Here is a 26239-nt window from a genome sequence, read left to right as displayed (position 1 = left end):
GCGGGAGGCGGCCGGGCCGCGTCCCCGTGCTTCAGAGCAGTAACGCTGCGGTAATGCTCGGTGCGAGCGAGTAGCAGGCAGCCGTGCGGCGTGCCCCGCCGGGACCTGAGGTGGGACAGAGCCGTCGGCTCGGGTGTGCTGCCTGCGGGCGAAGTTTGGGTTCTGCGCTGTAAGTACGTGCCGGCCGTGTGCGAAACTGCGCCATGCGGCCTCCCACTCTGCTTCGCTTCTGTCTTCTGGAAGGAATTGCGTTTCTGACAGTCAGAACAGACGCTCATAAAATTAAAGCCTTAAGGCACTTGCAAGGAGCCTCACCGAAGAGAGGCTGCCCCGATTTCAGGGCACTAAATAAATATAGAAGTACTGAGGTGGGTCAGAGCAGGACTGTGGCTTAACATGGGTTCATCTTCCAAGGTTATGTGATAAAGACTGGGAACATGTACAGCTTATCCCCAGGTGGAGGCTGAGCTCGTCTCCAGGAGCATCTCAGTGCCCACCTTCTGCAATAGCACTTGCAATCTGTGCAGCAGTTCCAACTCCATCATTACCTTGCAGGTCACCTTCTTAGTTTCTTATTCATACCTTCATCTTCAGTGGCCAGAGTCAGCATAAGCTTAGGGTTAGAAAGGAAGTTTCCAGCCTCTCAAAATAGATCCTCATCCTACTTGTCGAGGTACTATCACCAGGTCTGATATCCTGCCTTTTGTGCAAAAATCCCAGAATCTTATCTGTAGAAGATGCTACTCCTCATATTAGGAACTCAGTATAGCTGAGCGGTGCAGTTGGCAACTTGGCAGAAGGGATGCCACCCAAAGGGACCTTGACAAACTTGAAAGGTGAGCCTATATAAACCCAATGAGGTTCAACAAAGCAAGGAGCAAGGTTTTGCATTTGGGTTGGGATAATCCCAGCTACATATACACACTGGGAGAAGAACCTCTTGAGAGTAATCCTGCTGAGAAGGACTTAGGGGTACTGACAGATGAAAAACTTAACACGAGCCAGCAGTGTGTGCTTGAAGTCCAGAAGGACAACAGCATCCTGGACTCCATCAGAAGAGAAGTGGCCAGCAATGGGAGGGAGGAGATTGTCCCTCAGCATTCTGCCCTCCTGAGGTCCCATCTGGAGTACTCCATCCAGGTCTTGGGCCCCCAGCACAGGAAAGATGTGGAACTTTTGGAGAGGGTCCAGAGGAGGTCCACAAGAATGCTGAGAGAAGTGGAACACTTCTCCCATGAAGAGGGGCTGAAGAAACTGGGCTTGTTCAATCTGGAGGAGATAAGGCAATGGGGAGACCCTGTTACAGCCTTCAAGGGAATTATAAACAGGAGGGAAATGACTTTTTACAAGGGCACATAGTGATAGGACAAGGGTTTCAAACTAAAGGAGAGAAGATTTAGATTAGATACTGGGGGAAGCTTTTCACAGAGAGGGTGGTGAGACCTTGGCACAGGCTGCCCAGAGCAGCCTCATCTAGCACTCAGTCTAGCAGTTAGCAGCCCTGTCTGTGGCACAGGGGTTGGAACTAGATGATCCTTGAGGTCCCTTTCAATTCAAGCCATTTTATGTAACATTTCTTGTTACTGCTGAGGGAAGATGAGCTGCATTCATTAGTGTGCCACAGGCCAGCTCAGCATCAAGACAATTAAGCTGTTCTTCACATACATTAAGAAGTTTATCACTAGGGAGAAAGCTATCTAGTAGATTCCTCTAAGGCTGGATGAACTTCTTGGTGTTGAATGATAGGAGCTCCACGGCTTGAGTCATGTAGGCCAGGAAGCCAGTGTAAACAAAAGGCATTATTTTAAACAGTGGCTGATTTGCATGTCTGAACTTCATTTCCCAGCAGGTGTGGAGGGTGTTTTGTCCATAAGCATAATAGATTTTGAGTATGAGTTTTACTTAACAAAAACAATGGTTACACATGACAAAATTATGCATATCCTTCCTCTGTAGCAAGGAGAAAATTGCCATGTCTGAAACAACAAGTTCATTTGTTTAAAAACACCACCACAAGGCTAAGGTATAAATAGTTAAGAACTCTAATGTTCTCATCAATTAAAGAAGTAGTCTTTCATCAAATGGGGAAAAAGGAATAGCATATCCATTAAGTCATCTCCCATCAGATATGTTTTCTCAGCATCTTCTCGCTATCATTCTGCTGAATCAAAACCACCACACACATTGCTAAGAAGATTTCTTTCTTGCAAGTGAGTTAAAAATAATCCTTCCTCCTACTTCTTGGACAGAAGTGACCATAAGAAAGCAGGAATTTCCTGATAAACCCAGAAGTCTGGCTGGTCTGTAGGTATAAATGTACATGCTAGGAAAAAAACATGACATGTTGGACTGCTGAGAAGTTAAGAGTTGTTTGGACTGAAGTAACAGCAATGGATCTCAAAGCCATCAACCTCTGCCCAGGTTCAGATATCACCCCAACAGCTGTTTCTGGCAGGGAGCATACTAATCTAAACAGGAAGCTGAAAAGGAGCGCAAAATTAAGGGGAGTGAGCTTTTTCCCCTCTTCTTTTGAATGGTCACCTAGTGGGAAGGTTCTGATTCGGGGTAATGTCTGTTGTGCTTTGGCACCCACTTCATTTACATCTACAGCAGGGCTATCAGCAAAGTGAAACCAAAGATTTACTTCTCAGAAATGCTGACGGCATTTCTCTTTTTGTTTCCAAAGAAGAAACTAATAGCCTTAAAAGGAAAGGAGTAGAGGAAATTATTATGACAGCAGACTGGTAGCATCTGTAGATATGTTTGACCTCATACATGAAATTAGTACTCTTACTTAGAGTGGACTAAGCTATCAAAACAAGGAAACTTTACAATGGAAAACATGGAAACGGGATTCAGAAGACCTAACATTTGGGCTTTGAGGCCCACAGGGATATTTAGATGTGTAAACTCACCTTGGGAACAAATCTTGTTAAAGGTTTGAATGCTTATACCTAGTTTCATTTTTTAAATCTTCTATTGCAGCTGGCATGTAGTTATGAGATCTAAGGGCTGGATAGTAATTGAGCCAGGAAGAACAGAAAATATACTTCCAAGTTTCTTTTGTTGGTTTTCTTTTTCTATTTTACTACTTCTTCTTCCTGCTTGTAAGTTAGCAGCAGACGTGGTTGCTTTAAACCCAAAAAAGGTAGCAATTAGAGTTCGGTAATAAAGAAGGAATCACTTACCCCCTTTCTGAGGACCAGGGCTCACCAAACACTCCAAAGGAGATGACCTCCAAGATGCTTGTGGCTGCCAGCCCTTAAATGAAGTTAGGGAGAGGTGGAGCCAGGGTCTGCCCCCTGCCAGTCACACAAGTGAATTGCTTTCACCTGTGCTCCCTGGGCTGGCTACACCCCCTCACCAGCTGCTCAGTCACTGGTTCGGGCCACGACCTAACAATTTCCATACACTGTTGTTTCACATTTTCCTAGTAATGCTCTTACCCATTTGCAGGAGTGCTGAGGGGCATTGGATTTTCCCAGAAAAATAGCTAATAACATTTAAAAATAATTATACATGTGTTATGGTAACGTACTTATTTTGCTTTACTACCTTACTTAGTAGCATTTGGATTACTTTATATGAGTTTAAAGGTTGTGTGATAGCAAGCATTACAGCATCACGTGCTGTTTCTTGACAACAGATGGGATTGCTATTTTAAATCTGCAGGAAAGGATATAGAGTATGAGATTGTAAAGCAGATGAAAATAGTAATCGATAGCAAGGGTTGGCAGCAAGTAATGGAGCACTTATTTTGGATTTCAAATATTTCTACTTTGAGAATAAAGAAGCTTAGAGCTAGAGTTACTCAAATCTCTTTATCAGGAACCCAAGTGATGTTTTTCCCACAAAAATCAATTTTATAATTTATTTATCTGAGTGTGAAGCAGAAGTAATAGTTTTTTTTCACTCCTCACTAGTGTTGTTTTTAGCTGCTTTAAACCACTCTGTATACTTTTTCAGGAGGAATGTATTAACACCATTTTGTTAGCAAAAATGAAACTTCCTAGGTCTTCCTTTACTACATCTGTTGAGTTGATCTTTGATGATATTAATAGGAAAATAAATCATTTTCTGTGTGAAAGTATTTAATCTTGAAAGCAGAATCGTAGACAAGGTTAGGTGTTGATTTGGAGCATTGTCTATTCCTAGTCATTAAATAAAGTATGCTCAACAAGAGGAAGAATCAAAAGCAGTGATGAGTATCGAAGAAGTTAGAAGTGAATCACAAAAATTGATAGCGATCTATTTGTAATTACTTTAGGACAAATGAAGAGAAAATGGGAAGAAAGAGTGAAGAAAGTTGAAGAACTAGCATCTTACTATGAAAGAAACCCTCTTCCTACAGTTTATAAACCAAGACTGTCCAAACCTTTTCAGCCATCCCGTGTTTGGAAAATATTTTGTCGGCAGGCTGAAGCTTTCAGATTTGTGAAAACCTGCAAGGAGGTAAATCGTTAGTGAATATCTCTGCTCTTCGGTGCTTTTAATGTTGAACTTGACTGAAAAACTTGGTGAACAACGAAATCTTTATCACATTGCAAGATCCCCTTTTTTGCAGACCTGATACATCATTATTTTAATTTTTCTGGAGATAGCTCTAAGAAGTACTACTTGGAACATAAGAATTGATACCTGGAATTAACCTCTAATAGGAAAAATAGCTTTTGGTAACCTTGTAGTGATCATATCTTCTTTCTGAAGAGAAGGAAGCTTTCAGGTTTGGCAGAAGAATGGGAAGGAAGTGAGAGTTGCATAGGAGAAGAAGCAAAAATGAGGAAGAAAAAGGGAATGACAAGAGTCAGAGACAAAATGACAAACAATACAACTCTCTACTACCATCAGGGTAACAAGATCAGATGCTGTGAAGTAGTGATCCAAATAAATATATTATGCAAAATGTATCTTTTCCAGTTCTCTGCATTTAATACTTTTCAAATTGCTGCTTCTAAAGAAACGTAATGCAGCGTATCATTTTCCTCTGCTGCGTTACGTGTTCAAGTAATACTGATTTTCTTGCTTTCCCGAATGTACATTCACTGTATCAGCTGCAGTGATGTTTTGGTTTTGGTTTCAGATTTCCATTTTTGGATCTAAATGGCATAGGGTCTAAAGCCATATGCTGCCATCATGTCAGTGATATCCTGTCAGGACACTGGCCTTCCTCCAATTACATGCACTTGCACTTCCTTGATCAGGAAAAAAGGACTTACAGAATGTATATTGATGCACAGCAAAGAAAAGCTTCTTGTTTTCACTCATGTAAATAAAATTAGGATGACGCTAATTAAAAACAGCTGCTACTTCTGTTGAAAAAGGATAAGTGATCTATACTTAGAATTTCCCTGTATTTACCACCTTTTGACCAAAAAATGAATGTCGAATAGGAACTTCTGAAGCCTTCTGATTTATTTTTATTTTTAATAAATAATTCTGTTTTTATTTTAAAAGGATGTTCATGTATTTGCCTTGGAAAAGAACACACAAAATGGACAGAGGTTTTACCTCGTGACTACATATAAAGAGCTCTGGCATTATTACACGTAAGTATTTGAAAAAAATACTCTATACTTTACTGGTGAAGTATCACAGAACTGTAATGGGACGACTAAGGTTTGATCTTGGTCATAGGAATAATCTTAATAGTGACAAATCTCTATTCTACAGTGGTTTTCAATTTTCCTTTGAGTTGAAGTCGGCCATTATTTCCTGTGAATTAAGGATTCCATCCACTGAACTTAAAACAGTAGATTTGACTATCAGTTTTCTTTAGGGATCTTGTCAACAAATGACACAAACATATCTCAATGATTAGTCCTATTTCAACATGAATTGTATTAGTATTGGTATAAATGTCCAATTACTAACTGTCTTGCTTTTGCATGATGTAGTTTCGGATATGGACAATTGGATCACATGCTGAACATTTTTTTCTAATTTTTGTTTTACATTAAAGTACCTGGTTTTAAAGCAAAAGACAACTAAGAGTCAATGTTTGTATGAACCGTAGACTCGAGGGTTTTTTTCTCAATTTAAAAACAAGATTTGATTTTTCTTAATATTTAATTTAGTTGGAAGAAGTCTATGTAACCTCCCTTTTTTTGTGCTTAAAACATATGAATGATAAGATTTTTTTTTCTGTAGTTTCCATCGTTCCTTAAATTCTCAACACCATTTCTGCTGATAGCACATACTGTAAGACTTGGGGGGATATGTGTGGGAAAGGAAATACTTTCCAAACTTAAGCTCATTCTAGACCAGGCAAATGTCAGTAAATTTTCTGAAGTTAGTTACATTTTTTTTCAAACTGTTAAAGAGCCATTACTGGTTTGAATATGAGTGGTTGACTAAAAAATAAAAGAATGTTTAGGACTCGTGGGATTCATGTTTGCAATTGATGAGTATCTATAATGTTTATCATGAGAAGTTGTGATTTGTTTTTGTTTTTCCTTAGCAAAGGTTATAAAACAAGTCTTATGCATTGCTATGAAGTAATTCCTGAAAAAGATGCTTGCAAACTTTATTTTGATTTGGAGTTCTACAAAGCAGCAAATCCTGGTGCTGATGGCAAGGATATGGTTGCAAAGCTAATTGAGGTAAACTGGAACATAGTCATGCTGTAGACTAATGCGAGATTGGTTTTGGTTTAATATAAAACCAAAGTATTTAGCACTTCATCTTGATTGTTCTGTAGTAAAATGAAGAATTACAGAGTTAGTGGGTATTTTTAATGAAGTGAAAAGTAGATTTTAATTACAGCTTAGGTTGCCTGCTTCATGCTAAAGCATGACTGTTGTCGGAACACTTGTATTCACTATAGGTTTACTGTTATGAATTTGCTTGCAGATTGTTTTATGTGCTCTGGCACTTCAAAGCTGTAAAAGTGAATGAGTGTTTTAGTTATTCTTCAGAATAGCATCAATAAAAGTTCCATTTGAATATTCTTCAGATCATTCCCTATGCTAACGGGTGCAGTCACATCAAAGCTCAGACGAAATCCTCCTAATTTTAGGCACCTTCATTGTAGTTGATTTAGATAATGATGTAGAGAAAACCAGGTGACTGCACTCATCAGTTTTGACACCTAAAGTTAAATGTTTGCTAACTGCCAATTCTATTAAATAGTGCAAATTTCTGTTCTATTGCAAATTTGATTGGAAAATGAGACCTAGTGCAACTGCAAAATGAGAAATAAAGCAGGCTCCTAGAATGTCTTATGTTCCATCATAACACAACACCTCTTTGTCAGCGGCTGTTTATTTTTAAGACCTCTGATGCTTATGTGTCTCTAGCTAGAATGGAAAGAAAGATAATTGAGGCCATTCCTTTGTAAATAACCTTTAGATGACATAGAATCTGTTAGGCTGTACTCCACTGTAGATAAATTCTGAAATCTAGAGATTTCCAGGGTTAGGAAGAGATCTTTGGATTTGCTGGGGGACATGAGATGCTATAAAGTTAAGCTTCCAGACCTATCGATTCTCAATGCCATCTAAAAATGTTTAGATTGTAGTGGGTGTGCATTGCTGTGGGTGTGAACTGTTTTGGGGGCAGCAGGAGGGGGGAATGAGGATAGAGGCACTACATTAGATTTTGACCTGAAAAACTGCTCAACTTATTGCTGCTAGTGATTCGCTCAGTTAAAAAGGTACAATATGTACCAAACATACAGTTCTATTTTTGTATATTTTGAGTTAATTAATTGTACCCACAAAACGAGAGAAAAAGACAGGCAAAAAAAACCCATAATCTGCATTTGTGTTAGATTTCACAGACTCCACTTTAAAAATACTAGAGAAAATAGCCAAACTGATGTCCATATAATTTTCAGCTTGTCAGCCAGAAGCTAAAAGAACTGTATGATGTTAACTGCTCAGCCAGAGATGTCTTGAATTTAGATTCCAGTACTGACGAAAAATTTAGTCGGCACTTAATATTCCTACCCTGCAAGACTGTATTTAAGGATAACATTCATGTTGGTAAGTGTGTTCTTTTCTCTTACGCGCTAGAAATAAATGGCAAGGTTTTGACTCTTCACAGTGCCATCTCACATTCAAATATTTATTTTTATTAATTGGTATGTGGAAACAAATATCTCAGAAAAATGACTGTTGCTATTTAAGTGTCATTATTCCTCAACTCATCTTTTACTTGCTTTTTCTATAATTATCATTTGTTTTTGTAAAAACATAACTTTTTGTGTTTCTGTTTTACTTATAAAACTACTGGCTGGACTGTTATTTGGCCTGAAAACTATTTTACAATAATTAGTTAATTTTCAGATTAATGCAAGGATAATACAATTAAAGTTAAGGCTGCTGGCTGTAAATATAACTGGTTTGGGCTCCGCACAGCATCAGAAAGCCAAGATGAGGATGGCTTCAAGCCACTGGTGCATATAAACATGGTTCAGAGAAAGCTGAAAGCAATTTTAATTGATGGAAGTTGGGATTTCCTGGGATAGAGCAATTCCAACACACACACACAAAAGTTGCCAGGTCAGGATTGTCTCAGAACCATTTTTAATTCTTAAGATCACTGGAATCCGTGTCACTAAAACTCTGAGGGGTAGCTCACTTGGCAAAGTAAACAGACTGTTGAATTTACTAGCAACTTGCTTAGGATATTGGCTGCCATTCCCAAATGTGACACAGAACAGTTACTTCTTACATGACGCCATAGCAACAGCAAAGGAGCTGAATAGGATCATTGCAATGTTTATTTTAAAAGTATGGTCTTTAATTCCTGTGCCACTAGAAAATTCTTATGTAATACATGGATGATAAATAATTTGGTATGACAGAAATTTTAACCTGTGATCCTGATAACTAAATTGTGTTAGTCAGTTCTTTCAGTAGAAGCTTAAACTATTTATTCTAGCTCATTAGCTAAGAGTTTTGTCACTCGACTGTTAAGTGAATTTGACATTTACTCTCAGACTAAAATATATAGAGAATTATATATGTTCTTGTTAAAAAGGCCTTTGCCTTTTCAATAAATGTTGAAGTCGCAGTATGAATGCATTTTATAATTGCAGTCTGTCAGTTAAACTCACGCATGTTACCAGTAACATTACAATCCAGACTTTTCATTAATGCATTTTAGTAACCTATTTGATAAACCCATCTGAAAACTACCTTCATACGTGGTGCAAAATGCTCTGTGGTAGAAAATATCTAGAAATGCAGTTTCACAAAATAACTTCACATAATCTACGTGAAAAAATGTGTATCCTTCAATGTGACAGGAAGATTCTGGTCTAATATTTAACTAAAAGAGCTAATATATTTTTAAGACATGTTCAAATGTTTTTAAATTTATCATAGTTTGTTGTTCTGGAAAATGAATGACCTCATCTTCGATATCATTTCTCAAGCATTTTGTCAGGAGTCACACACAGAAGGATGTCCTAAAAATGAGGCCCTGACCGCCAGCGTGTAATAACTGCAACGGTACAGGTGTTGTGATGGGTAGGGGAAAATATTTGAAAGTTACAAAAGACATTTGTTTCATTTTTGCTCTTTTATCCGAGACTGAATTTGGGTCAGAATCTTGGGTTGGAAAACTGCAGTGACAGCATACGCATTTCTGTTTCATTATTTTTCTTTATTTCTAATGAGGTGGTTACCAAAGCAATTCATTTCTCTTTCTCTGCAATAAAATTGTAAAGGGAAAGATAGCAGCCATATGATGCATTTAATGCACACACAACTGCTTATTTTCTCATGTTTAACAAAAAAAAAAAAAGGTATAAGTCTTTGCCAAGCATTGGCTCCTTATTCACTAGCAAAATCCAGGAGATGAAAAAAAAACCCAAACAGCTGCACCTGCTTCCATCTTGGTTGTTTTGAAAATGTTTGCAGAAGAGTGATTAGGATTTTCTTGACTCATACAGTTGTGTTTTGTTTTGTTTATAAGGTAACTTTGTGAAAACCATTTTGCAGCCTGCCATAAGGTTAATGGAGAGTAATGTCACTGCTCCCATTGCAGAAGGAGAAACAGGATATATTTTTCAGCGTCCTGCACCAACAGACTTAGATGGCTCTCTTACAAACTTCACTGCAGTCAAAGATGCCTCCAAAGGCTGGCCAGCCATTGCTGACCAAAGAAACGAAACAGAAACATCATACCATGGAGAAAACTCTGAATTTTCTTTTCTAATAGTAAATAACAAAGAAGGAGATAAGCAACTTTTTGTGGATCTAGGTAAGTATAAGAAGTGCTTTTAAACCTGCTTAGGATGCAGCAACAGTTAAGCAATCAGGCCTTTAATCTTTGATAACAGAATTGTTAAGATTGTTCTTGTTTTTTTCTTAACGTTCAGAATTTAAACCAAATACTATCCATGCTAAAACAACAATCATAAACATTGTACTTCAAAGGAATCACAGATTCTTGGCCCTTAGAACTTTTTATATGTACTATATTTAATTACTTTGTTCAACAGTTTGAAGAAATACTCGCTATGCAGCTCTAATGGATTTTGTTCCAAAGGACTTACTGCTCCTATTTGATTGAAAGGGGACATACTATTATCGTTTCAGTTGAATTAGAAACTGCTTAATTATAGAGCAAGCATTAAAGGTGTGGTCTTTTGTTTTGTTATACACATATGAATTGAGATGTCTTCCTCTGTTTGGAATGGCAGCTGTTAGATTTTGATGACAGAATAATAGAAATTAGGGTTGGACACTTCATGCCCCACCTGTTCCTTGCCTATTCATGGCATTAAAACGTTAATAATCTTTAGGAGCACAACACCCATAGTCAAATTGAAATTGGAAATTGCCACCCTCCTCCACCCTTATAATCTGGAATCTTTGCCCTGAGTGAAAATAGCTTTGCACGCTTTTGTACTGCAGTGATTTATGTATCTGAAGAATTACCGTGTTTTTTCTTAGACTTCACTGAAGAACCCCTCTGAGTTCAAATTCTTCCAATGGAATACACAGGATCATTTCTATTGCTAGCCTTTATAGTACACCTTGAGTACGTCTGATCTTTGAAACATAATCCCAAAGTTGGTATTTTGTTATGCTTCTCTATTACTGATTCAGGATCACTATATATCTACTAACTACAATTCCTTTGAGATATTAGAGAATGGAAATTAAAGGAAAACAGACTGTTCACTGTTTCGATCCACCTTTTAAGGATTTGATGTTAGTCCCCAAAATTAACTAATCCTTAATATTTATGCTACCACCTTACCACAAAAGTGGAAAGCTAAACCAGTCTAGCTGGAGTACTGAGTTACAGCACAAGGCTACAGTGATAGAAAGGCATATGATGTTGTAGAGTGTTTAGTTCCTCCTTCATGCAAATTAAATGCAATCCACAACTAAAGCCCCCACCTCTGATAGTCTGATAAAGCTTGAGACAGATTAGGTGATGTTTACCTTTTTAATTGTTTGGTTTTGAGACTACATTTTCTTGATACACACTTCAGACAAGTTGTGTCTGCTATGCAGAACAGAGGAATTCTGCTAAGTGTGATGTCATTATCTGATTAAAATAACTAGCTTTGTACTCTCAGTGGTATTTCACAAAATTATTGTGAAATCATGTTTTATGCCGAAGAGAAACCTTCAGCAATGATAACATCAGAATGATGCTGATGTGGAAATTCTCAATGTCTTATATAGGATATAAGAATTTGTGTGTTTGCATAATCTTAGTTGGCTGCATTTTTTCTGTGAGAAGTGAGCTGAAACCACTCAGTTTTCATCCATTCCTTAAAGCCTCAGTTGAGTCTCAGAAAAATTGTTTTATTTACAAATATACAGTAAATCCTAGCAAGCACTGTTATGTTATCAAGTATTTGTTTTCCTGTAGGAGTTTACACAAGGAACAGAAATTTCCGGATGTATAAGTCATCAAAAGCAGGAAAAAACGTGATTCTGACAATAGCAGAGGATAATAAGTTTGTCCCTAACTGTGAAGAGAACATTTCTTTGGAGGAAGCGTATTTTCTTTCCTCTTTGGTCTGCAATGTTAGGTAATGGTTTAATTCCAGTGGAATTTTAAATATTTTAAAATACACATTTCAGTGATTTTTCTCCTATGCACTATGAGCAAGTGCTATGAACAAGCAGGTAGTCCATGAATACTGTTACACTGCTGTTTTTCCTGGAATTCCCTAGCTTTGAAGAAAAAAATCTTGGGACTCAGTTTCCATTTTTAACCCTCATTCAAGTGTCCAAAGTATGCTAACAAATTAAAAGATTTTTGTACATGTTTACTTGCACACCACATTTCCCCTTTGGTACAGATACTTCCTTAGATTGGTTGCTACCTCATATAATAATCTAAATTGTTTGTTTCTAACCTAACCCTCAGGTTGGCCCTAGAGTGACTTATAGCTTAAGATGATCCCAGTAAAAATACTGTTACAGGAAGAAGGTTAAAATGGTATCTCTGTGTAATTCTATGAAAACAAGTGTTCTGTTGCTTCCATTTTCTTAAGCGTTCATTTTCTTGAATTGATGCCAGTAGCCTGATAGCACAAACCATATATTGTATTTATATCACAGAAATAGCTGAATGTGTCATAAATATGGATGAGAAGTTCTGCTGCATTGATTTTAGCCTTCTGTAATCAACTGGCTCATAATTAACAATATAGAAGGGCAGTTCAGCGCAGACAGAATGGAAAGAAAAATAAAGTTGAAACTTTTCAAAATGCTCAAATATTATACCTAGAGCAAATATTTCTGTGAATGTGTACCATTAGTTCTCCAAATGGCTGGCTCCTGGGATTTCTGCCAGGGAAGTTTGGCTTTTTTGAAGGAGTAAACCCTGCCCTCTGCTGAGCAATCAGAGGCAAGCTCTGCAGGGAAGTGCTGCAGGGACAGTAAGAGGCATTATAGGGGGGTAAAAGAATGGATGACCTTAGAAGGGGCCTCTGGAAGTCTTCTAGGCCAACCCCTCCGCTCAGGCAGGGTACCCAGAGCTGCTTGCCCTGGGATGTTCTCTTACGCTACGCTGTGTTATATCACAGTGTGCTGTGCTGCAAGAATCATACATTTTCCTTTGCGTTCTCTCTTTTGTTCAGATCCAAAGATGACACAAAAATTCTATCTAGCTTTCTAGAAGAGGAAATAAAGATGTCTGCTTTTTTAAGAAGTAAAACCACCAGAAGCACCAGAGGTACTGCAAGCCTTTTCTGCTCTATAGAGAAGGGGCACAAAAACAAATGTACATTTAAATTAGATGTGCTGTGACTTACACGCCCGATAGCTTGTATGAGAGCTCTTCCTCAGCTAGATTTCTGCAGAAGGCAGAGTAGGGATGTATTGATCTGTACTAACTCCAGCACTTTGCAGTGCCCAGATGCCACTTACCTTCCCTCTTTGTCCCCAAGCAGTCATGTTCTGCCCCAGTTCTCCATCTCTTACTGATGGTGGTTGGGGAGAGGTCTCTACTTGCCATTCCATGTCAAACACCAGTTTGCTGCCACTGCACATATGGTTGCAGGTGCTGGATACTCAGAATAGCACAGTGAGAGCACAAGTTGCGACGGCAACTTTCTCTAACCCTTTTACCCCAGAATACCTCACTAAAAATCAGAAGAAAGATAGCATATAACAGTACATTACTACTATGTTATACATAATGCTTCTGTAATTATATGTGGCTTTTTTTTTTTTTTAAACAGAGTCCATGGAAGGCTATCAGGATTCACCATATCCAGAGATTGATTGTTTTGTTCGTTCTTTGATTAATAAAGATGGGGTGCAAGGAGGTAATGACTGTGCCATTATTTCCAGATGAATATACTCAGCAGCAGTATTTTTTAAAAAGTAATTTTCTTTTTCAGGGATAAGGCAATGGAATTATTTCTCAGGGGAAGAAATACTTGTTTATGATATTTCTGGTTACCGTTGGTGTGAAAATATTGGAAGAGCTCACAGAAGTAACAACATCATGTATGCTCTTTAACTATTCAATTTTCACTTAAAATCAGCTTTATTACATATTTTTCTACTCAACTGCAATTCTATAAAAATACTTAAATTTTCATCACCTGTTAAAATTTCTGCTCTCTTACTCTGTCAGGGTACAATTCTCCTAAATTTACTTTGTGATGTAAGAGCCACATGTCGGTGTGAAACCATTATCAGTAGTTTGTGGACAAACAAAACCTGTTCCTTTAATGTCAGAGTTTCAACATTGTGTATATTTATTTCCTTTACAGAATGTCAGTAAAAACCAAAATTATTATTTTATCCGTAGGATTCTGGTAGATCTAAAAAAGGAAGTCTGGTATCAGAAATGCCACGATCCGGTCTGCAAGGAAAAAAACTTCAAATCACAAAGTATGTATGTTGTGTGCCAAGCAGTTGTATTTAACACTCTTTGGAATCTTAATTTTAATTAAACACCTTATCTTTGATTTTAGGTCTTCCATTGCCACCTAGGATATGTTTGTCTTCTCTTTTCATAGAGGTACGTTTTGTCTTATCAATATGCTAAGCCTTCTTTAGCAAAAAACCTGTATACAATACACTACTTTTAGTCTGATGAAAACTAACATATTCCTATTAGTATTAAAACAGGCTTCCATGGGGTAGTGTGGCCATAAATTAACTCATTGGCAACTTGTTGGCCAGCTTTCTGTAGCATTCATTATTTGCAACAGTTGCAAGAGTTCAGTTAGAAATATGGAATAAAGAATGTTCTTGTTTCTAAAAGGAGGAAGATGAACAGGAGAACACAAAAGAAAAAGTAACATCACATTCCAACCCAGCAGATTTGTCAGACAGCCCAGCCTCTCGAGAAGAAAACACATCTCAAGACACTCAGTGGGACAGTGCAAGTGATGATGCCTATCTGGTAGAAAGTGCTGAAGATGTGGAGCTAGCAGAAGCTGCAGATGATAGCCTGGGTTACAACACAGAAGAAATTCCTGATGAAGTTCTTTTGGAATTGTCATGGAAACAAGACACTTGTAACAAAGACGACAGCTAACCATAGACTTGGCTAGCAAACAGACTAATAGCAACAAAGCTTGCTTTAATACAGCGTGGGTATCACATGCCTTCAGTGAAAGATACTGTGATGTAGTTCAAAAGCACTTTTCTAGAGCTGTTAGACAACAAAGCTAGTAACTGCTAAAAACAAGCAACCCTGAGAACAGATTAAACGGGTGTAAGGAGATCACGGGCTGAAGACGACTGGGCTGGAAACTCCTCATGAAGGCTGCTTCAAGACATTTAGGACTTTGAAGGCTTACTGCCTTGCAATTTCTATTTTCTTAGCTCTTTGTTCAACTTTTACTGATAAGCCAAATAGTATATTTCTTCACATCCAGACATGGAAGAAAACTACTTATTTCTGGTACAGATTTAATAAAGAGATTTGTCTGTCGCTGGTTCATCCAAAGTCAGTGCATTCCCTCTTTAAAGTACATATTGTTTTCAAGATCACATTACTTAAATAACCAAAGATTAAAAGAAAAAAAAAAAACAAGTGTTGTTGACAGAGTACAAGGAGTTTTACTATATTAACTGGAATTATTTCATTCTGAATTAAGTTCTTAGGTAAGCTATTTTACAATAGAAAGATACTATCTGATGAAGTCACTGACTTCTTTTAAACACCAAAGACCAACAACAATTAGCCAAGCAAAGCACAGTCCATTACAGTAATGATCAATTATAGTCAAAAAGCCTATTAAAAGAGCTTAATGTTCCTTGGATAACTTCCCTCTCTGTACCTCCAGGGCATATTCCAGTTTCCTATTAATATTTTGAAAGTGTCTTTCTGCTTGTAGAATTCTCCGTGACTCCACCAGAAGAGCAGGTAGGCTGGAAGTTCCATACTGTTGTGAAGGAAGAAGTTAAAGGGCAATATTTGGTGTTTTTTTTCTCCCCAAGAATTAAAAGTCACATACCTATCTGTATTTACTTTTCCTCTATCTGAAATAGAGCAATGTAACTTCCAAAGGCAAAAAATAGCCAAGTTAGACAGTCTTCTAAAAGAACAGGTTCCTGCTTTTTTTTTTATATATGATAGGCACCTAGCACTGTCCAGATTAGCACACCAGGTCATGAGGACAGCCACAGTAAGAGTGGACAGATCTAAGACTAATGAGAAGTTAATCTGGTCACAAAATACAAGTGCTGCTTTTACCAACCGTTAACCACATTATAGAGCATGTATGTCAGTACCAGAGCCTTCCCTAACATGGAACAAGCAAAAATTTGATTACCAGTTTCTCACTCTTAATATTTCTATAGTTTCTATTAAAAAAAATGCTAGACCTGAGGATAGCAGTTATGTTTACGTGCTCTAATTCTTGGAAATAGAAATGGGGGATCAATTCTCTCTCAAATTTGTCAGTTTCTAACATGAGAGAAAAAAAGCAAGATGCTGATAGAGCAATGACTCTCAAGTTGGTTCCATGGAAGTGTTTTTATCAGAATACTGCTATTTAATGTAAGCCAAATGTAAGTAGGAACGCATGTCTATCCAGAAGAAAAAGCCTCCAGAAGGGAGGCTGATCCAGAACAGTTCAAAAACATGCAGAAATATACTCACTGCTACTTTCTTTCTTGGGTTTTCTTCTCTGTAATTCAAGTAGTCGTGCTGTAGTTCCTTTAGATCAGCAAGGAATTGAACTACTTGCCTCAAGGAAGATTTCCTCTCCTCTACCTCAGCATATTCTTTTTGTAGTTTCATCAGTTGTGGTTCAGTTCTGAAAAAGATCATGCTTTGATCACTATATCTGAATATTTATAACATGAGGAATTGTGAGTGCATCTCCTCTGCAAAAGAATTAAGGAAAAAGTTGATCAGAAATACAAAGCATAGGTTAGAATAACATACTATTTAAACAGAAAAATAGGCGTATTACTTCAATTGCAGTACAGGTCCAAATCCACAAGAACAAACAAAAAAACCCTTCACCTTCTAAACTTCTTACATCATTTTTCCACACTTTACCATAAAGTCTGACAATACAGCAAATCTCTTAAGTACTTCCGTGCCTCTGACATTGCTTAAATATGCAACCTGCTGCCGCAGACACCAGCTTACAGGCTGGGGTGTTCTGGGCCTATGCTGAAACATACTCAGGAGCTATAAACTAGATACTCCTCTGCCTAAGAAAGCTGAAGGACTCAATCTATTAAATGATGTTTGAAGCATGATCAGCACTCCGGCAACAGAACACCCAGCAGCCATTTTCATTTCAGTGTTGCCTCAGAAAAGCTTTCTTAAAATGATCAAATGATTAAAACAAATAAGAAACGCGAAGACAGCTTTCAACCCATGAGAGGGGCTAGAGACAAATTCTCGTACCATCAAAAAACTCTGTACTGTCTTCCTAAATTTTGCTTCATGACTTTTACTATTCCAATTGTAACAGTGCTTTTCTTAGAACACACTGTCTGAAGTGCCATCCACTGCAACTACAGTAACCTAAGAGAACACTGCAAGAATTACTATCTGAAACACAGAAGGGTTACCCGAAGCTTCTATAAAAAACACAAAACAATACAGAACAGAATTAGAGTTCCACCAAAATAAAATGTAAAAGTTGCTTTTACTTCAGATTTTAAAAAGAAAGCCTCCTCCAGCTTTTCAAGCTGCTACTGTGCATTATTAGAAACATACCTACTTAGCTTTTCTCTGACTTGCATCAGTCGCTGCCTTTTCTTGTTGATGTCTGCCACCACCTGTAACAAATGAGGAAAAACTGAACTTGTTTGTGACTTAATGGGTAAACAACTCAAATATTGAAGGCTGTTTTTTTCTTTGAGACTCTAATGCGTATGATTCAGTATGGCTGCTGGAACTATGAAATTAAGCATAACAGAGCTTTCTTAAATAGATGCTTTTAAAAAATTCTCTAAAAATTTACATTTTAGAGCTATAAACTTGAGTTTAAACAAATGTATAAAGCTCGAAATAAGAAAACAAAACAACTGAATGCTGGATGCGTACTAAAATTTTCATTTTTATAGAGTAATTTACTATATGAGCTCAAATTGCTTTTCATCCTTAGCACATTAATTGCTACCAGTCAGAATATCCTTTTGGTTAAGAGCTATTTAGTCATCAAAAAGTTTGCTGAAGAGGTTAGTCTGTGCACACTGCTTGCAGCTGCTAAGTAGGTTAAGTTGCTTAATAATTAAATAAAAAGAGATACTCAGGAAAAAGAACAAATTTCAATCTTCTGTCTGGTCCAACTGCCCTTTCACACTTAGACAGGTACTTTCTGCCTTCGGACCTTGTAATTCTACAGACACTTCTCATGTGAGAGACCAACTGTAGCTATAATGTACCAGTAGAAGATAGGGCCTAACTTGTTCTCAGATCTGCCTGCTGTGGGAACATTCACCTCTCTCCTGATGAAACCACTCCACAGTTCTCTGCTCCTACACTAGTTTCTCCAACTGTCTGTATTTCCTGTTTTGCATTTCAAGTCCAAATAGAGGAACTGCCTCCTCTGAACAAAAATCTTGCATGCACTAAGAGAACGTGTCTCCCTTAGACTTCTGTTATTTAAACAATCCAGTGCTATTCCCACAGGTCTTTGCTGCTTTCTTCTAAATTTTACACTGATTTATGTTTCTGGAAGGTGAGTTTCCAATGTTTAATTGGTTCTCCAGAGGGTTCACCAGTGCTTGCTAAAAATAAATGAGCATGTAAGAAATAAAGAGTAGTTCACATGCATGAAAACCATGCATGTCCTAATGTATGTCTGTAGTCCAACAGCATACACATGCAGTTTGCATTCCACCATGCTACTTCAGTCCCTTTCTCCAAACGTTCTAGGGTTCTTCATGCTGCATTTGTGCTCTTGTTTCTGTAGATAAAAAAATGTACAGTACAAGTATTTCTTCCACCCTACTGTCTGAATTTTCAACATCACCTCTGCACGCTAATTCCAGTGATAGCATATATATCAGACATGTAATTACCTTAGCATTTTTTTTCTTTATATTCTTTAATTCCTGGACTTCTATTATCTGTGGAAGAACAGAATATTGGTGATGAATCTGGATTTCATCTCTATACTCCTAAAAAGTGATGTAAGAATTACTTTGCCATCACACCAAGAAGCTATTTAATAAAACACTTTTCCAAAGGAATATGACAGGTATCTCAGTTGTTTATCAACTCTTCCCCCTTGCCAGAGGAAGACTGTTGCACACCATTAATCACCTTGCACCAATTAGCATTACTCCACTGTGTAACACTACCTACACTATTTTTTCTATTACTTCACAGGAAATGTATTAATCTAGTCATTTTAAATCTGCTCATTCCAGTGAATCACTTGGAAATAGAATTGTAGTACTCATACATTTTACTCATCACAGCAAAGTCTGGCTTCATTTTACTAGCTGTAATTAGTGAGATTAATTGTTAGTCTTCCAAGCCAGTAGTTTGGTGGGATTTTTGATAGATATGTTCATACTTCACTAACAAACAATGGTTTTCATTAAGGTGTTAAAGGCTTTAGCCAGGTTGCTACACACAGGAGTAGCAAAGACAGTCTGTGAGCTTTTAAAGCATTTTCCACAACTGCATCCTCAGTCAAATTGTACAGCTCTCCAGTTTTAATGCACAATGTTGTAACTATGACAGTAACTTCAAGATTATCAGATGCTTCCCTATTCTCAAAAACTAGCAGTTTTGCAAGGTGTTTCCACGATAGCAATATTGTCTAAATGCAATTCTAATAAAAGTCAGCGCAGAGGCAACAAGTCATAACATGAAAGTCATTTAATTCAACCTGACAAGAGATAGAAAATATAAAGTATCATGAAGTTTTTAAGGGACAACGTAAAACCATTTTACTACAGTGAAATATTGCAGTGTATTGCAGTGTAACACACAGCTCTATAATCATTACCACTTTTTTTCTTTACTGTGTACTTACAAGATTAGTGACTTGGTCCTCAAAAGCAGAACAAAAGGCACTGATAGCTTTTCTGCACATCTTTGATTCTATGCTTTGTCTGGAGAAGTCAGAGGGAGAAAACACAACTCATTTGTTTTAGTGAAGGAGAAATCCAGATATACTCTTGTGAATACAAGTACAACCCAACAGCTAGTAGCACAAGCAGCTGCAAATCATTCATGAGCTAGCAATAACCTCATTTCTACACTGGAGAACATCAACTGAGATGTGCTGTACTTATATTTGGAAAAATTCCAAATTCCCAGGATCACATGCAAAAAAAAAAAAGTGTCAGAGAAACCTAACAGTCATTAAAACAATACAGAATGTAACTAATGCTGCATTACTTAAAGGGTCAGTCCACTAGCAAAAAAGTATGTTACTTATACACCTTTGAGTACTCAGTCAAATGAAAGCAGAATGTTTACCTATAGTTTGCTGCTATCTTTTCAAATTCACTCAGAACAACATCCAGTTCTGTGATATCTCTGGATGATCTTTTCAGCTCACTGGGACACCAAAGTTGTACAGAAGATGGGCTGTTAACTGAAACAGCACAATAAAAGACAAGCATTATACAGTTCAGATACATGCTCTGAAGTAACAGAAGTTATTGTACCCACCATTAAAATAACTAAGAATTAAGAACATTTTAATATAATTTTTTTAATAAGGAAAATATTAATTAATTCCATGTTTTAGGCTGAGCAATTATAATAATTTTGGAAAACAATAAAATTATCAGAGAACACAAAGATTTGAATGATCAATCATATAATCTTATTACTTATTCTTCATCATTTCAAGAAAGTTTCAAGAAAGTCCATTAATTACACCAACTGATAAACTTCACAAGTGACACAAGCACTGCCAGCCGCAAGAACTATCAGACTGAGTTTGGGGAGCCTGCGTTACTCAAAGAATCATGAATTGCTATGTATGTAATTGCTATAAATTTGTATCAATTTTCTATTGATATAGCTGTATATTGCATATTCTGAAAATATGCAAAATATTTCAAAGTTTAAAGAAAGATTGTTACAACAATATTAATGACTTCTATTAAAAAAAAATGAAGTTTCTTCATGTACATCTAAATGTAAATCTAGCTTCCTTGGAACTGTAACCCATTACATTCAAGTACAAGATGCCCCTGGGAAAGTTTCTTCCTACCAAGAAATGCCACAGTCTTGAAGCTCCCTGTCTCAAAGGTCTTCACACTATGTCCTTGATGTAAATCTAGAGAACCCCAGGTGCTCCAGGCACCAAGACCGAGCGATCTACTAGGGCACATTACAGCTCCATACCCAGGGAGCCAAGGTTTCTCTCTAAAGGAAACCAAGTACATGCAAAGAGTAATGCAAACCACCTGTGCTCTATCCCTCCAGCGAGGAATAGACAAGTCCAGAGATGCAAACCACAGGAATCAGAACTGTGTGGCACACCAGCTCCTCAATTTATCCATCACTAATGAGTGTTAAGACCCAGATTAAAACTGGAACCTCCCAGAAAAGCATGCTGCTACACACCAGAAATCAAAACCACTGAGTTATGGAGAAGTATTGATCTTGAATGAGGAAGAGGTATACAAAAGTTTTGAAAGGTCTACTTTACCAGAAGGATCTGGTGTACTCTTCTTTGAAGGTCCCTTCTTTTTCACCTCAGATCGAGTAATATTTGGAGCGTTCTGCAATATAAAGAAGCAGATTAACTGTTAAGAAGAACCTAGGTGTGCTCATTTAAAATTCTGAAAGATAGTAATTAGGCAGAATGCAGGGAAGTATTTCAGCATTTCATGACAGAAATGTTGGTGCCATTTACTTAGGTCTGTTTCACCAGACTCACAGCACAGTGATTATGCAGTTACCTGGCTGCACAAAGCAGGTACACAACAGGTACTGGGCATACAGCAGGAAGAACACTGTAAGAAGCTTAAGGCCCCTCAGTTCAGCACAGGCACCAATATGTGCGAACCAACAGGCACCAGTTCTCTGATCAATAACTTCTCACCTTTTCATCTACATCTGTCCCAATTATTTTCTGACTCTGAATGCTTTTCTGTAACACGACAGCAATTCTACAACAGTTCTTCATACGTGCAGCTTACTGATGAAAGTCTAACACTATGTCCCGAATTTTACAACATGTATCTCAATAATCTCAATTAATTTCAGTACATGAAAAGCTTTTACATAAACCACTGCACGGCTTCTTCTATCACAGGTCTACTTTCTCAAGTCTGTGGGTAGGTAGTTCTCCTTCCACAGCCCCCAGAAGCTAAGCTAGCTAAAAGTATTTTGCACTAATTCAGGTCTGAGCGTGGAAAAACATTCATTCAAAAAATCAACTGGCTTTTATTTAATTCTAATATGTTTTCAAAATTCATTTTATCAGCAAAAAATTCAGTTCTCCCAAGTGTGCTCTTCAGTACCAAACAAGAATAAGTAATTTATATATTATGTAGCATTGCATTTGAAAAAATATATTCTAGATATAATTAAACTTATTTGAAAAATTCAAGAAGTGAAAGTCACATATTCCCAAATGAGCAATAAAATGGACTACAGGACCCTGGCTTTTACATCCCCCACTGATGTGAGCAGTGCAGGTTTAACAAGTTCACCTAACACTAGGCCATCTCACAAGAATATTAGTAGGTTTACTTATTTGGGACACAACTAAGTATTAAAAAAGCAAAGGAAAGGTCTTCCTTCCCTGCCATTACCCAGTGCAGGCATGGCACAAAGCTAAACTCAAACTGACCGATACACTTGCGCATCTTTCTCCGTACCAGATTCTCCTTAAGGGGCTCATGTACAGAACCACTCTGGTTGAACTTGTGAACGTCGCCTTCAGGCATCTTCAAGTGCATCTTTTCACTAGAATAAAAGAAAAATATCCACATGTAAACCAACCATACACTGAAGAAGAATAATTATTTTCCACACACAATCAACAAAATTTTCGGGGAACATTTTGCACTGCTGTGTGCAGTTTGACTCCTTTAAGCAAACTACACTAAAAGGTTCCAATGGCATATAAAGGGGGCAGAATCCTGATCCCTCAACAGAAAAGCTCACAAAAGTTTAGAAATCATTTCTAATCAACCACAGGAATAGCCAAGTTTTTTTCAGAAGAAACTTTGAACCAGTGAGAAAGCTATTACTTGGTATATTTTAGGAGGAATGAGAAAGTCCTTTGGGGACTGGAGGGCTGAGGGGGAAATAAAAGAGAAATGCATACCCTCACAAGTACTATTACTGTCTCATTAATTCCTTCAAATAAGACCTTCACTGAACTAAGACTGGCACCAAATCAGCATCAGCAGACAATAACAGTACTAAAACTCATATTAAAAGTTGCTCTAAGTTATTTTTCTTGTTGCATATAGTTTAACAGGTTTTTACTTGTTAACCTGTTGTTACCATTTTGCTACTTTTCAAACTTTGACACCAAGATTTAATGGACAAATTAGTATCTCACACAGGCATTCTTTTCTTTAAAAAAAAAAAATAATCCAGTAACTATTTAAGTCAACATATTGCCAGTAGAAGGCAGAGTAATTTATTTATTTATCTACCTTCCTTGCATTTCTTACTGCTTTTTTTTTTTTCTTCTTATCTGGGAGATTTTAAGCATGTCTAACAAGCAGTTAGAGAAACCAGACAAATAGAAAGTTTTCCCCTTTTAATCTAAAAAAAGAAAAATTAAATGCTGGCAATTAATTTTTCCACCAGACCTTCTTTCCACATTTGTCCTTTGTGGAGCTGGAACATGACTAGATGATTCATTTTCTGAGTGCTCCTCTGCATAAGCGTCTACAGCAGTACTGTGCAAAGGCTGATCTGTGAAGAACAGAAAAGAAGCTGCTGAGATAAATACAGGTATATCAGCAGTATCTAGCATTCAGCATTTAGAATTTCTGAGGTTTGCTCACTCTAGCTATACTTGTTAAAAGTACATTTGGAGGTTAGGAAAGGTATGTGTAGTCAAAAGTTTCAGTGTCTATTCTCATATCTGCTGTCGGTAGGGCCTGGAAAACAAAGCCTACGAGGAGTGGCTGAAGGAACTGGTGCTGCTTAGCCTGGAGGAAAGGAGGGTGAGAGGACCTCATTGCTCTGCAGCAAGGCAGCGTTGGTATCTTTTTCTCAGGAGACAAGTCACAGGACATGAGGCAATGGCCTCAAGTTGCACTGGGCAGCTTTAGATCACAAGTCAAGAATGGTTTCTTCATGGAAGGAGTGGTCAGGCACTGGAAGGGGCTGCTCAGGGAGCTGGTGGAGTTGCTTTCCCCAGAGGGATTTACAAGACAAGCAGATATGGTACCCAGGGACGTGGCTTAGCAGTGGACCGAGACTTAATGATCTTGAAGGTCTTTTCCAACCTAAATGCTGCTAGAAACTGAAACAAACTGAAAGTGAAGGTGCATGAAAAGCTCAGCAAATACATATGTACATGCAGTATAGAGTAAACAAAGGTTTAGACTTTAAATAAAAGTCTTTCTTTGCTATAGTTTGTATTAGTCTTTTATATATTTATCTGACTACTTTCTCTGAACTCTTCCCCTTTTCCCCCCAGACAAAGAAGTGCTGTTTCTTAGGTAAGCACTGAGATATTTAGCTGATGAAAATCAGACATTCAAGTTCATACTAACCAAATGAATCACAAAGCTCCTCGAGTTGGTTTACACCTGCAACCTTCGATATCCTTGAGACATCAGGTTCCTCAGGGAGAAGAAATTTCCGGCGAGGATGAGAACTGCCTTTGTGTTCCTGGTAGGGTACAAAATTAACAGCTCAGTCATCTCACTGACTGAGTGTACAACAGACTAAATATGACAATGAATTTCAAGATTTTTTTGATTAGAAATTAACATGGACTGCATTGTTTGATTAGAAATTAAAATGGACTGCATTGACTACTAACCTACAAAATAAAACATTCGGAGCAACCTTTTTTTTCCCCTAGAGGAAGCAATGGTATAACATCAGCATATACTGCGAGGTTAGGTTAGATGTTAAGTAGAAATTCTTTACTCAGAGGACGGTGAGGCACTGGCACTGCTACCCAGAGCTGTGGGTGCTCCATCTCTGGAGGTGCTCACAGTTGAATGAGCCCTGGGCAGGCTGAGCTGGTGGGAGGCATCCAGCCCATGGCAGGGGTTAGGAGGGCTTTAAGGTCCCCTCCAATCTATGCCATTCTATGGCATACTACTGTGACTTAAATTATGTGCTACATATATCTTATTTTGTAAAGCCAAGCACATGCACCTAGTAATCTTAGAGCTGTCTGATACTTGCTGTCTATGACCTGTAGCCTTTTCCTTTTCAGGCATTAAAGCATCTCCTTTCATCTCTATATTCACACAACATTCCTGGTTTGTCCAACTGAATACTTTCAATTTAAAAATGAAAAGTTCTAGCACAGCTTCTTATAGAGGTTAGAATTTGTTTGTAAGTTAAATATTCCACAGAATAACTCAAACAGAAAGGGAAGGGCATCGGTTCATTACGTGTTTGCAACCGTTCTGTTCACCTGCAAACACGGGCTGAAGTTTTCTCACTGATGTTTGTGCATAAGGAGAAAGAACTGACAGGAAGCACCACTCAGCCGGAACCAACGACAGAAGCGCACGGTAAAGCAACACAGGATTAATTAAGTTCAGAGTGGAGAATTTTACCTTGAATTCATCTCCAGTACGGTTTCTCTTCGTTCTTTTCTTAGAAGACATCTTACTAAACCGCTAAACTTACAGTCGAATACAGAGCTGCCGAAGAACAGCCCTGAATACAGACGTGTTTTCCTCGTCTTAAAACGAGCAGCCAGAGGCCTCGCTTCACCTCACAGCGCCCAACGGCCGCGCCGCTGCGATTCAAAGCAGCCGCGGGCACCGCCGGAAGCGGAAGCGGCTGAGGCGTCCCGCCCCGCCCCGCAGCGGGAAGTTGCGGCTGGGGGGATTGGCTGGAGGCGAGCCCTGCCCGCCCTCAATACCGCCCCCTCAGTACGGGCCCGTTAACCCCGTTTCCTCGGTAATTTAGAGATGTCCTTTCAACACGTCACCACAAATGGCATCCAGCCGGAGCGGCAAATCCCGTTTTGTTCGGTGCTGGCTGAAAGTTCATCGTTACCCCAGTCACAGACCTCCAGCAATGTTATCTCTTGTCCTATTTTTGCTGTTAACACATTCTGGCAGAATCCCTCTTTATTAACCCCTCCTCCCCCTCCCCAAAGCACCCCCAGCTACTGGCTGCCTTCTATTTGCACAAATCAGCTCCCTGCAGTGGCACACATCCCCGATGATGCCCTTCTGCATCCATACAC

At 38.2% G+C, this 26239-nt stretch overlaps 2 protein-coding genes across 4 annotated transcripts; one reads left to right on the top strand and one right to left on the bottom strand.

The window, feature by feature from the left end:
* Positions 1-22: 22 nt before the first annotated feature.
* On the top strand, positions 23-15387 carry PRIMPOL (primase and DNA directed polymerase). Of its 3 annotated transcripts, none has more exons than XM_031553069.2 (13): positions 23-169; positions 4268-4452; positions 5455-5546; positions 6458-6599; positions 7835-7982; positions 9994-10209; positions 11839-12001; positions 13058-13152; positions 13661-13747; positions 13823-13931; positions 14239-14321; positions 14405-14451; positions 14698-15387. In XM_031553069.2, exons 2-13 carry the CDS (start codon positions 4273-4275, stop codon positions 14971-14973), a joined length of 1638 nt encoding a protein of 545 aa, XP_031408929.1. In that variant the 5' UTR covers positions 23-169; positions 4268-4272; the 3' UTR covers positions 14974-15387. The 3 variants fall into 3 exon arrangements, with proteins under 3 accessions (XP_031408929.1, XP_003205563.1, XP_019470209.1); XM_003205515.5 differs by having other exon boundaries at positions 9922-10209; XM_019614664.3 differs by lacking the exons at positions 23-169; positions 4268-4452 and having other exon boundaries at positions 6463-6599; positions 9922-10209.
* Positions 14162-25839, bottom strand: CENPU (centromere protein U). Its single transcript, XM_003205516.5, has 11 exons — positions 25599-25839; positions 24573-24690; positions 23658-23763; positions 22710-22797; positions 21533-21605; positions 20347-20464; positions 19898-19976; positions 18933-18980; positions 17623-17684; positions 16546-16702; positions 14162-15826 (listed from the first exon to the last, which is right to left on the bottom strand). Exons 1-11 carry the CDS (start codon positions 25647-25649, stop codon positions 15689-15691), a joined length of 1038 nt encoding a protein of 345 aa, XP_003205564.1. The 5' UTR covers positions 25650-25839; the 3' UTR covers positions 14162-15688.
* Positions 25840-26239: the final 400 nt, after the last annotated feature.

The sequence above is a fragment of the Meleagris gallopavo genome, chromosome 4, assembly GCF_905368555.1.
Source record: "Meleagris gallopavo chromosome 4, MGAL_WU_HG_1.1, whole genome shotgun sequence".
Taxonomy (NCBI): domain Eukaryota; kingdom Metazoa; phylum Chordata; class Aves; order Galliformes; family Phasianidae; genus Meleagris; species Meleagris gallopavo.
Note: the sequence above shows the minus strand (reverse complement) of the source record. Positions and strands in the feature narration are given on the sequence as shown.

Bases quoted from the DNA above. Each gene is read 5' to 3' on its own strand.
- PRIMPOL (XM_003205515.5), top strand. From the start codon at position 4,273: ATGAAGAGAAAATGGGAAGAAAGAGTGAAGAAAGTTGAAGAACTAGCA. The intron at 4,453-5,454 runs GTAAATCGTTAG...TTATTTTAAAAG, and splicing joins TTGTGAAAACCTGCAAGGAG to GATGTTCATGTATTTGCCTT. The intron at 14,322-14,404 runs GTATGTATGTTG...CTTTGATTTTAG, and splicing joins AAAAAACTTCAAATCACAAA to GTCTTCCATTGCCACCTAGG.
- CENPU (XM_003205516.5), bottom strand. From the start codon at position 25,649: ATGTCTTCTAAGAAAAGAACGAAGAGAAACCGTACTGGAGATGAATTC. The intron at 20,465-21,532 runs GTAAAGTAGACC...GTGCTGTTTCAG, and splicing joins GAGTACACCAGATCCTTCTG to TTAACAGCCCATCTTCTGTA. The intron at 16,703-17,622 runs GTATGTTTCTAA...GATCTTTTTCAG, and splicing joins GTCAGAGAAAAGCTAAGTAG to AACTGAACCACAACTGATGA.